Source organism: Pholcus phalangioides, unplaced genomic scaffold (assembly GCF_987345545.1).
Source record: "Pholcus phalangioides strain wild (caught in Gottingen) unplaced genomic scaffold, Ppha-v1.0 ptg000012l_1, whole genome shotgun sequence".
Taxonomy (NCBI): Eukaryota; Metazoa; Arthropoda; class Arachnida; order Araneae; family Pholcidae; genus Pholcus; species Pholcus phalangioides.
The window spans coordinates 16,977,969-16,991,282 of record NW_028301605.1 but is presented as its reverse complement, the minus strand read 5'-3'; the positions used below and the strand labels follow the sequence as shown (position 1 = coordinate 16,991,282).

At 40.2% G+C, this 13,314-nt stretch overlaps 1 protein-coding gene across 1 annotated transcript in view; it reads right to left on the bottom strand.

Annotated features, from left to right (window-relative positions):
- The window catches only part of LOC149079676 (homeobox protein cut-like 1), a 519,361-nt gene that overhangs the window by 376,181 nt on the left and 129,866 nt on the right, over positions 1-13,314 (bottom strand). The window contains exon 3 of the mRNA XM_089240290.1: positions 9,399-9,525. Coding sequence (XP_089096416.1) covers positions 9,399-9,525 — 127 coding nt within the window. The remainder of the gene's footprint in view (positions 1-9,398; positions 9,526-13,314) is intronic.

Below are 13,314 nucleotides of genomic sequence, written 5' to 3'. Positions count from 1 at the left end.
TATGCATGATTTTAATAAGCGGCCTCGACTGTATCTCGGCATATCAATGCTAAAATGACAGCCCTCCAAGGAGACGAGATATCTCGTCGATGCCGCTTAGAAGGTAAAGTAATTAAAACGAATTTATCTTAATCCCGTTTTATGGTTCCCTTAATGTTTTATGTCCCGTCGTACCGGCGCAATTCCGGAATCCATCCCGACATCCAGAGACATCTGTTAGCAAAACTGCAGAAAATTCAGCCATCCCATAGAAATTTCAAGGTAGAAAACATATTTTACATTCCCTTTTTTTGATTTCCGAATTAGAGAGGATCATCGAGAAAGAACAAACTTATTTAAATGCAAGAGGCAAGTTTGGGAGAAAAAAAATCTTTTCCAGAAAGTTCCATAATTCCCGTTCCATAAGGCATTGGCCATATTAGCTGGAGCCTAAGACATATAATTCCTTTTTTTTGGCCTTAACTTTATCGACATAACAGAAAACACGGTACGCATCCCCCATAAGAGAAAAAATAAACCCACAAAAATCTGTCTGTAGTAAAGTACTTTTAGGCCATAATGCATCTTGTTTCGAGGGGGGGGCCCAATTTCAAGAAAAGGTCGACTGTTAAAAAATTGAAAAGGCCTGCAACACAAGAGAGAGAGAGAGAGAGCCTTATTTTTTGTTTGTTTTCAAGCGTCTAGAAGATCTAGCTTGCATATATTGCCCGAGCCTGTCTCATGCCACCTCCTCCATCAGGCCTGACCGCTAAGATAATACTAATAAAAACTGAAAAAAATACCCACTAATCCTTGGCCCTTAAACGAGCCAAAACTACCAGAAAGGGGCAAGTGTTATGGCTCATAAATAGAGCGGCCCGTATGAGCTGGAATTTATGGCCTCCGCTCTCTCACTCTCAATCCTTTACTTTATGGGGGCCCCACCACTCCATCTTTTCTATGGTGGATGGGGAAAAATGCGGGGGGGGGGGGGCTATTTCATTTCCTGAACTTCAATCGTGATTCTTGGGGTGCTTCTTCTTCTTATTTCATTATGTAAAAAGGTAAAAGGTGCTCTCTCTCTCTCTCTTTCTTTCTCTCAGTTACTCTCGTTGCTGTCTCGAGTGCTCTTTGAGATTATTTGCTGCCGTTGCTCTCTATCTAATCAAAGTGACCTCCCTTTTTTTTTTTTTTTCTTATTCCTTTTATTCCTACCATTAGCACGGATGGAATGTAGGAGAAGTATCGAAATTTTTTCCGGAATGGATCGAGTTGGGATCAACATGCTGACTGGTGGACCAAAAAGCCCACCAGACTTTCTATTTGGCTTATTAGCAAACGGCGAACGAAATGTGGTCAATGTGGGGTATGACCCTCCTTAAATCGGTGACTTCTGTAACATTGTGTGCACACACACACACACAGGAGGGGTTCTTAACCTTTTTTTGAGTTCCCTCGGCTCGTTGTAATAGCAAAATAAAAAAAGCGAACCCCTTGTGAAAATGAAATAAAGCCTACGGAGTCCTTGTACGTATAAATGGGAGGACAAAAGTCCTGTGAAAAAGTAACCACTGAATTGAAATCCACGGGCCCCTTGAGCCAATGAAATGAAGTCTATGGACTTCATGTTCCAATAACATAAAGTCTACGAACTATCTGTATCAATAAAATGAAGGCCAGGGACTCCTTTTCAGAAAAATCCCTTTTCGTAAAAGTCTACTGCCTCCTTGTACCAATGAAATGAAATCTACGGGCCCCCTTGCGGCAATGCAATAAAATCTGTAGGCTCCTTGTACCAATAAAATAGTCTATGGATTTCTTGTACCAATAAAATGAAGGCCAAAGACCCCATTCCGGTTAAAGTCCGATTCTTTGTACCAATATAATGAAATCCACGGACCCCCCCCCCCTTGTACCAATGAGATAAAATCTACGGTAATACGGTAATAATAAAATCTAAATAATACGGACCCCTTGTACCAATGTGATAAAATCTACGGACCCCTTGTACCAATAAGATAAAATCTACGGACCCCTTGTACCAATATGATAAAATCTACGGACCCCTTGTACCAATATGATAAAATGTATCGACCCCTTGTACCAATATGATAAAATCTACGGACCCCTTGTACCAATATGATAAAATCTACGGACCCCTTGTACCAATAAGATAAAATCTACGGATCAGATAGGGTGCAGTAAGATACAGTAAAACCCATCTTAACGGACAATAATGATAATAACACCAAATAATAATTTCCCCTTGCATAACAAAAAGCACGCATTGCAAAACCCTGATTAACGGTCACCCCTCTTTTACGGACGAATTTTTTTTTGTCCCGCCGGTGACCGCAAAAGAGAGATTTCAATGCATCTTAAAATTTCCTTAAATAATGGTGCCACCAACGTAAAATTTTTTAGAATCCCTGCATCTCAGAATCAGCCCCCCCCCCTCCCGCCTACTTCTCTTTCTTTTGAAAAGCGGCCCACCACAGAGTGAATTTCTCATAAAATGGCCCGACCCCTGTCCAAGATACGAGTAGCGTAAGACAGGTGTGATATAATCAATGTGCGTTCGAGGGAGAGAGTCACGATCATACGTACATTAATGATCTGACTTCGGTCATGATCCGTTGATGGTCCTTTCAACGACGACCGCGATAAGATGATGATGATATCCAGGCTTGAAGTCGATATCGCGGTGCTCATCAACGTAGCTTTTATAATCAAGAGGGGCTGTTAAAGACGGTCATCGGCGGTCTCTTCTCTCTCTTTTCTCGCCGTCCGTCCAATCTAGGGAGTCGAATTTCATGGCTTATCGATTTCCAGATATTGTGCGAGATGACTCTTTGTGACTCGCTCCCCCCTCCCTCACCATAAGATAATAGCATATTTGTGGAGGTGAAAGCTCTGGAGGTTGTTTCTAACCGAGTCTCTGGTCAGGTTAATAATCATTGTATTCCCCCCTTGTCTAGATGGGTATATAGATTTATGCAATACGTGGAAAACACGTTGGAGGTTGGAGGACTCTTGGATACCATTCATGAACGAAATGCGTCCATGTATTTATTGTCTATTTTCCAATAGAGCTTGGCCAACGTATTCTCTGAGCTGGCCGTTCTAACTAGGGTTTCTTGAATCCTCAGGCTTACTTATCCGCAGTGTCGTCTTAAGAGCATCATGGGCCCCCGGGCGAAGTGGTTTTTCTGAGGCCCTACCTGGTAAATTCTAGTAAATTTTAATCAGATCTGATTACTATGAGGCCCCCGGGCCGTGCCCGGGTGGGCCCATGCGTTAAGACGGCACTGCTTATCCGCCAAGTTTGGCGTCAGTGTTATCGCTATAGCCAATCGCTGTGACCTATCCTGTTTTTTTTTTTTAACAATTAGACGTCACTTGCAGCAGCAAAACCAGTTTTGGGTTCAAAGATGGAAGACGAGTCCTCTCGCCTCTTTGGGTGCCTTAGTTCCAACGAAAACTCTTAAAGTAATATTCACACGTCTTTTTTTTTAGTATAGTACTGATGTAGATATCACAACCTTGACACCTAGAGAACCGATTAAAACCAGGTTGTTTTCTGCCAAGCCATATCGAACGATTTCTTTGCTTTGCGATCCATCCCTGCTAGTCCTTTGAAATTAATGAAACTAGTGACGCAAAAAGTGCATTTATAACAGTATTGTGAGTGGGTTCGTACGATTCGTCTAGGAAGCCCCCTGCGAATCCAGTTTAGGTCGTTATACATAGCTCAAGAATCCCTGGCTGTAAGTGGATTTGTACGACCCAGTTCAGAAACCCGTGTGAATCAGATGTTTGGGTCGTGACGATTATCTCAACGAAATTTCATTGAATTTTTACGGAACGCATTTTTTGGTACTATAGGGAGAGACGCAAATTTTGACCCCGAAATTTTTTGGCGCTAGATTATTTGTACTGTTGAAAATCAAGCATATATCTTATACGTATATAAATGTGGAAGTATGTACGTAGGTTTGTTCTTTATGCAAATCTACGATTTTAGACCGATCGTCCCCAAATTTACCAAACAGGACCGGGATTGAACCGTAGGCTACTTAAAAGTTCGTCAGAGCAGTGCAAATGCCCGAAATAGGCGAGAAAAAAAACCCGTCGGGCAACAACGGTTTCTGGGCCCCAACAGTCACCGATATCTTTATGAATTTCCAATAAATTTTTTGGTAGAATATGGATTGGACGCAAATTTTGACAGTGAAATTGTTTTAGGGTTTTGTTTTTTTTGTAAAAAACTTTAATTTTAATTACTGATACATCAACGAATTTTTATTGAATTTTAACGCGATATTTTTTCGGTATGATAGGGAGGACCCGCGAATTTTTACAATGAAAGTTTTTTTTAGGAATTGGCTATTTGTGGAAACTGCCAAAAATCCAAGGATGCCAATCATCGACATCTCAGCAAATTTGCAATGAATTTTTACGAGATAAAAAGGTTTTTGGAACTTGTCGGGACACAGAGAAACAACGCTCGTCAACACGGCCATTTACAAAATTCACGAAAAAATTAGTGAATCTAAATTTTCACACGGCACCTAATCAAGAAAAAAATTTTTTTAATAATATTTTAATAATAGTAAAATTTTAATAATTAATTTCCACTTCTTTTTCTATGATGAGAAAAAAAAATTTGATATAAAAATTCGATGAAAAATATCGGTCATTGAAACTTAGTTTTCATCACTTTTTCCCTGAAATTTTTGGGGGGACTTTTCACTGAATTTTTACGGGATAAATTTTCCCTGCGTAACAGACGCAAATTTCACCAATTGATTGTGACGGCCGTATAAAAATTTTAGTTTTTATATTTTCACCGATAATCATTTTCATTTCTGCGTTCCGATTATCACAGAACTCGCTAACGGATCATTAAGCGTATTAATTCAAATTTCGAAACGATCCATAGGAAACTTTTGTTCGAAAACACCGTACAGAGAAAACTAAATTTGCAGTCGATAACATAAGACCAAAAAAACCCATCCGGGCACAATTATAAACCCCACAAAGAAGACAGATTGGATCCGGAACCATCTTATACACACACGTATATTCAAATTCCCACACCAAATAAAGACAAAAATTCCAATCCCCCTTCAAAAAAGAAATTGAAAGAGTGTCGTGGTACCAAGAGAGGGGGAAAAAAATGATTATGGGCATTTATGGGCTACGAACTTCCTCCTCAAAATTTGGAGGACATAATAGCATAGTGGCAAAAAAAAAAGCCACTAGGCACAGTCTTTAAGGCTTTTTGTATAGCAAAATGAAAAAAAAGAGAGAGGCCTAAATTACCTGCACTTGAGTTAAAGACTCTCTCTCTCTCTATCTTTAAGATTTCTCTTATAGGAACCAATTGGAAGAGGCGACAGAAATTGCAACCAACCAAAATATTAAAAAAAAAAAAAAATTGCCAAAAAAATAATAATAAAGGCCTTTAACGGAACTAGATCTTGCCAAAAGCAGCATCTTTTTCTCTTCGAAGGGTATTTTATTCTATTCTGAAGCGAGTCCAAGCGATTTCCAATGTCAAAGGCATTCTTCTTTCTCATCGTGACATCGTAATGATTTAAAGGATAAGATGTTATTCTTCTTTCTTTCTTTCTTTTCTCGTAGAATGTCTTTATATTTCTTCGAGATATGCATTAAGATACATACGTAGATATATATATATATAAGGATCTTAAGGAACCGGCTTTCGTCTTGAGCGAATGTTTAGATACAAAGTCAAAGGAAAAATACCATAAAGAGAATGGCTATCCGAGAGAAGAAGAAAAATATATGTAATAATAATAATAATAATATTACTATGATTGATGGAATTTCAACCGAAACTCTATTAATTTCTAATTCGTTGGATGAAGAAATTCTTAGGGCCCCCCCCCCCCACTCTCCCCATAATTTTTTTGTTTTGTATTATATCTAGTCACAGGTGTCAAGTTGGTCACAATGGAAGAGATTTTCACTGGTCACCAGGGATAATATATAAAAGAATCCTCTATCATTTTTATTTTGTATTTTTTCATTCATTTGGAATAGTCTGTCCATTTATGCGTGCTGTCCATAGGTATTGGTATGTTTTGATGGAAATTTATGGACGTTGCATTACAGTAGGTGTTTGAGAATTCAATAATTTTATGATTGAATAAGAGTCTACGTTTTTTGAAATGTTGGATGGTTTGCGGAGAATTTCAGGTGCAACTGGTTAGTGGTCATTGGAATATCATGTCCAGGGTACGTAATTTTCTTCGTAGGGATGTACCATCTTAGGGAACGATTAGTCCGTGGTTCGTAACGCGATGAAAATTCATTTAAGGACTAAAAAATTGATTAGGGATTGGATTCAAGTGGTGCAATAATTCTTTGCCTCCTCCATCAGAAAACGTCACAGAAATATCAGCACGTGATCGTAAAGTAACGCAGGGTTGAAATAAAACGACCAAGCCTGATAAACGACAGGCTCTCTTAACTCAGCAACAGCTCGTAACGATATTGGCTACCAACGTAACGATGAACCTCTCCGTACGAAGTATAACTGAGACTGGATACCCGATCTATATATACTGCGCGGTCCCGTTCAGCTTAAAGAACATATTGCTGTGAAGTTAGAAAATGTCTGTTCATTGTAGCTTAATGGTAGAGCACTCGCCCGGACAGTGAGAGGTTAGTGGTTCGATTCACCACGGATGAATGCGACTTTACGTTCCGAAATTATCTTCGCTTGGTATCCAGTCAAGTGTCCTTCGTATAAACAGCACTTCGTTTAAGAATTGTATTTCGTCAACCCTACGTTTATCTTACGAGTCTCTCCTGCTGGGCTGGGTTAATTCGCAACGTCCGACCTTGAGAATAAGCGGATGCCTCTAGGGGCGGGACGCGTAAACTTGATACTTATCTTACGAGCTGAATGGTGTCACTATCCAGGATGCAACTAGGATAATCGATTAGGGAATTCTTATTGACGAGCAGCTTAGGTTTTCTGGACATTGTTCAGCGATGGTCAAAAACTCGAATGCAATGCTCGGTTTCATTCTTAAAAAAATCTCTTCGCGTTCTCCTAAACTGAACCTTTCCACTTTTCCGGGGCTTAGTTCAACCTGGACTGGAGTATGCCATAAGGTTTTGGAGACCACATACCTACGAAAGTGCATAGACTTGGTTGAAGGTGGTGCAGAGGAGAGCTACGCGTGCTCTTGTTATCAGAAAAGGCTTGAGCTACGACGAAAGACTATTTCTTAAATATGTTTACGCTGGAGGAACGCAGGGGTCGGTGGTGTGATCGAAGTGTTCAAAATGTTCAACGGGATGGATAGGATGGACCGTAAGTTATTTATACACCGTCAATCAACTGCTTCGGCAAGGGGACACCAGTGTTGTTTATTAAGGGAAAACACCAAGTTGTGGTGTCACAGGGAGTTTCTCTCTCTAATAGGTTTTCCAATAATTGGAATAGCTCACCTCCGGGGGTCGTGAACTTTAACACAATTGACACGTTTAAAAACATGTACGATATAGACATAGTGGGATAAATCGAGAAGCTGTTCCTACTTAGATGAAGCAACCGTAATCTTGTTTTTATTGGGCAGTCTATATCTTATTAGTTATAATTATCAATTTTTCGGTGTCATATGCTTTGCCGTATTTTGGTTACGTTTGACATCTATATTTTTTTTAATGGACATCTAATTTCAGTCACCTCGTTGGCCAATTTGCCCGCTGCGGCCTTTGTGTTTGCATTTGTATAATTAGCGGAGCGATTCATCGTTACGCTGCATTTGAATATAGTCCATGGTCTGAAGAAGCTCCCATTGTGCGAATAAGGCTCTAAGAAATCGATCCAGGAAACTGATTCATATCATGCCACGGACAAAACATTTTCGATTTTTTCCCCCATCCCATCAGGAAATATCGGGCGCGTCGTCATCGCCAGTCCCGGATCGGTTTTTAATCATCACCCCACCTCCCACACAGTGCTCACAATGCCCACAACACGATCACACCTTCAATCAAAGCCATCGGATACAAAAGAGAGACTGACAACACGAATAATCAACTTAATAACCGACATGATACTAAGGCTCAAGGCGATGCATTTAAATGATAATAACACTAATAGTGAACACAAAAAAATAGTTGCAAACACACAGTAGCTAAACGCATACATTAAAACATGGTATGGAGCTAAAAAAAAAAAAAAAAGTGAAAAATCAGTTGCTAAGGCAACATGGTTTTGTGTGCAGGGCGTGGTTGGTCTATCTGATCGGTATCGATAAATCAATATGGAAAGAGAGAGAGAGAGACTACCGAAACACTGCATGACAAATAATACAACAAGCCGAGGGGTGGAGCTGTTATACGGTATGGCATGAGCCCAAGGGAATGCCCGTCTAGGGACCTTCTTCTTTTTTTCGCATGCTTTTTCCATGAGTAACATCATTGTATCCCGTCATCAAATACGCACAAAAAAAAAAAAGGGGGCAATGCATTAGCAAATAAATGATGGCGAAACAGCAACACCCTCGACTAATTACACGCGGGGAAAAAAGAAGAACGAAGAAGGAATCATTTTTCGGAGTTTTAATAGAACATCGAAGAATCGTTGGATTAACGTGATGATCGTTCAGGTTGATCGTCGATCTTTTTCTTTTTTTTATGTGGTGAGTAGGGCATTGGCTACTGGACATGGTCCGTGAGTACAAGAACGATCAATTCAAGATCGGATCCCGTTTGTAGAGGACGATTCAAAAACTCTGACGGGACGTTGAGAAGGTTTTAAAGGACCGTACTGACATCGGAAATGCCACTTGAAGGTGATAGAAGAGCCCTGTTTGCTGTGCTGTGGTGTCCTGGTGTCTATTTGGCGACACGATTGTAATGTTTTCCAGTGTTAACTATGCTTCGATAACGTATTGATGTGTAGTTATGTTTCTATATTTGTCTGTTCTCTAATTGGCATGTAATAATACCATGTCTCAGGACCTGTGAAGTGACCTATTCGGCTCCCACAGCTGAGGGTGGGTGCTCGGGAGCGCTCGTGGTCTCACTGGGGAGTTGTGTTGGCGGGTAGAGGTCCAGTCCTTTGTTTTGCCTGTGTGGCTGATCTCGGGGCCCAGCAGTTTTCTTGCCGATTATCGTTATTCACTGACAATTATCTCAGCTGAATTCCTTGTAGTATTGGGCGGAAAAAGTCCGGCAGAAACTCCCATGGTCTTTTATCCAATTCAATAATACACACCACTGGTTAATCTTCATAAAGTAATTGTTCGTGAATCATGTTGAGAATCACCGACGAAGCTAAGATGAAACGATCATTTGAAGACACTGTACATCCAAAACCTTAAAAAAATATATAATAGTAATAATAAAATAATTTTCAAACTTTTTCTGACCTGGTAGCTCGATGAAGTTCCTGTAGAGGGCGAGAAAGGCAGCTTCGGCAGCCTTACTCCGCCTGGAAAGACTGTCGACTTCAGTTTGGAAGCTCTTTAACAGAGGCACGACCGCTTTCCGGATATCCTGGGGGAAAATTAAAAGCGGGAAATGGATTAAATACAAGGCATTTCAAAAAAAATATATAAGAAAGATGGTAAAAACTTTGGCAGGTTGTAGAACACACTGAAACAAGCATTTTTTTTTTTTCTGCCGTTGAATGATGGTATAAAATAGGACGTAAAAAGGACTTTCTTTTTTTTCCGGCTTTCCAACCGATCACAATTCTGGTCTATCGTCATGGGCAATTTACTATCAAAACAAGAGTTGTGTGCTTGTGCACCTAACAGTTTGAGTGCGTATCTAGTGTTGTGTGTGAGTCTTTCAATGCTGCCATCTACTTTAGATACTTTAAACCTGCTTAGTCACTGTTCACGTTGATTTGTATGATCATTATTTATCATTATTATAATTAGGTATTATTTGTTCACCATCTTGTCTAACTTGTGAGACATGTACTGCACGATAAGTGGATCTGGAGTGTCTCACCGGTTAGACAAGACAGTAAACAATAATACATAATTATCATTTAAAAAATAATTATACAAATCAGCGTGAACAACAATGACTAAGCTGGACTTTGACAACAATGACTGCTACTAAACCACACATGCACCTCGTCCATATTCCTCTGCGGAACCTCTAACGAATTGGTACATGCGGGAATGTGTGTGTACGTGTAGTGAAACCTGACGTGAAGTTTGTTTCTGTGTAATGCTTGTTATGCGTCGTGCTGCCATCTGCCACCACTTTTTCTAACTGCGAGTGAAGTGTAATGATTGAATAATTTATCGTTGTAGGCGTGTTGCTCTCTGTGGCGAGACTTTTTAATGGGGAGATCGGCTCGCATTTGCGCCTCGAAGTTGGGAACCACAGGAAACCAACTTCAGCCGACCACCACTGTGGTGACGGTGGGGTTCGAACCCGGATCCCCGCGATGCGAGTCCGTCATTATGACCACTCGACCACCACAGCGGCGACAACAATGACTATTGCCGAAATAGATCTGAAGTATCTCACCAATTAGACTAGACAGCTTTAGACTAGCTTAGTGATTTCTCACGTTAATTTGTATGGCTCATCGGTTGGTCATATACAAATTGAAACGTTGCGCCATACAAATCAACGTGAACAATAATGAATAAGCTGGTCTAAAGCTGTCTCGTTTTGTCTAACCTTTGTGCGTCAAGCCTATGGCGCCAACCTGATGAGGATATTTGAGTATCGATGACGAGAGTCCCTTCGTGACCAGTTGACTGGCAACTTCTCGTGCTAGTCTCCTCGCTACTCCATGAAATGTTTCTTTACGTTTGTAATGTGTTTTTTCTCATCTAGATGGCGCACTACATCTCACGCTTTCCCCCCCCCCCCCTGTGTAACCTGTTAATTTCTAATTAGTTCACCGTTTCTGTGTTAGAATGCCTACTCGTTTCTTTATATACTCTAACAAATGGTCAAGTTTTTGAAAAATGTGTCGTCTATCTTCTCACTACGTAGTGTTGGCAAATATTCGGGTGATTGTTAGTCAATAAAGAACTCAAAAAATATTTCGAAGTATTTCCACTAGCGTCGTGTGAGGGGAAAATGTGCAACTCGAATCGTTCGGTCATCCAGGCTCTTGGTCTAGGCCAGTGTTTCTCAACCGCCGCGTCCTGATATCAGTCTAACCGGGCCGTGAGTGGTTCCCCGTTTCATTTCCACCCATTTATTTCCCATTAGTCGTGTGTATAATCGGGCCTTCCACTCACGAAACCGACCGGGCCGCGCGCTTCCAAAAGTTCCGAACCACTGGTCTAAGCTACTGAAGCTCTATTTCAGTATCTGCCTATGAGAGTGGCCTTGGACTGTGTGTTACGTGTACCTTACAAAGTCTCCAATCTGTATAAAAAGGGAAACAAAAATGTATGAGGGGAAAAACAATTTGAAACAATTTTACATACCAAAAAATGATAATATTGACCCCCCTCTATATGGCTAGGAAAATATAGAAGTCCCTCGGACCCCGCTTCAAATAATATAGAATAAATGACTGGTGGGAAAAGTATATGTATAATAAAAACAATACACACAGAGAGAGAGAGAGAAGCAGGTATTAAAAAAATATAAAAAAGAGGAAAAACGGGAATCGTTTTGGGATTCATGAAATTCCTGTGTCTCCCTCTCCGTACGATGAGAAGAAACACGCTATGGTCATAACCGAGCTTTTCCTGTGGCCGTGGGAAAAGGTGGACACGAGACGACCCTGTTTCCAGAGGATTCCCAACATTTGGCGATTTAGTATCCGAGGGAGAAAAAAAACTTCTCTCTTATCCTAAGTCTGATGTTTCTTTAGGGATCAAAATATACCGGGTGTTTATAAACTGAAGTGTTACCTTGTATGGTAACCTTGTCCTAACTTAACCGCAGGTTAGAAAATGGCAAAAAAAAAGTAGAAGAAACGAAAGAAAGAAAAAAAAACCAAACGAAAGGAAAACTGTATAATACATAAGCATATAAGAGATTAGGTATAAAGCACATTTCTCTTTTCACTCTCACCCTACCTGTTCTTCTTCGCTCTTATATGTACATAGTAGAAGGATACATCATATGTGAGAGGAAAAAAATAGGAGGTGTAGAAATAAACAGAGGTGAAAAGAACTACCTTTTCTCATAGGGTTGCAACAGATTATGAGGAGAGGGGAAAGAAAACAGAGAAAGAACATATCTGAATTTATTCTACTGGCGTTTTGGACGGACGCAATATCACGTCCTTGATCGTAAAGTGGTTAATTTGAGTGTTTTATTTGATTCTTTTTTTAGATAAATACATTAGACAAAATTAATTTTATACAAATTAATTTTGAATATTTCTCTTTATTTATGATGTTCACAATCCCGGCTCCGGCCTCGATGTCTACTAACACTAGAAAATTCCCCGGACGGATCGTGCTGATCCCTTTGGGAATTCGTGAGGATCGCGTTGTTGTTGTTAAATATGATGTCTATTAATACTAGCAAAAATACTGGGTTTTCTTCAGTTACAGGGAGGATTGAAAAAGTGACAAACCATTATAAAGGAATAAACTGTTATAATGGCAGCATTAAAGAAGTGGCAAACCATAGTAAAGACATGTGCATGTCTGAAACGTATTGTTGGGAACCACGGTAACCAAAGTAAACATGCCGAAAGTGATTGTTGGGGCCCAGGAATCATTGTTGCCTGTCGCTTTTTCACCCGTTTTGGGCACTTTCCCAACTCTGACGAACTTTTAAAGTAGCCAACGGTTCAGTCCCGGTCCTGTTTGGTATATATGGGAAATTTGGCGACGATCGGTATAAAACTGTAGATTTGCATGAAGAACAGACAGGCATTCTTTCATATTTGCATATAAGACTAGCAAAAATACCCGGCGCTTTTCCCGGGTTTTCTTCAATTACTGGGAGGATTGGAAAAGTGACAAACCATTATAAAAGAATAAAATGTTATAATGGCAACATCAAAGATGTGACAAACCATTGTAAAGGCATATACACGTCTGAAACGCATTGTTGGCAACCACGGTAACCAAAGTAAACGTTCCGAAAGTGATTGTTGAGGCCCCAAAGCCATTGTTGCCCGACAGTTTTTCGCCCATTTCGGGCATTTGCCCAGCTCTGACGAACTTTTAAAGTAGCCTAAGGGTCAATCCCGGTATGGTTTGGTACGTATATATGCAAAATTTGGCGATGATCGGTCTAAAACTGTAGATTTGTATAAGGAACAGACAAACGTACGTACAGACATACACAGACAGACAGACTTTCACATGTATATATATAAGTTGATGAAAATGTACA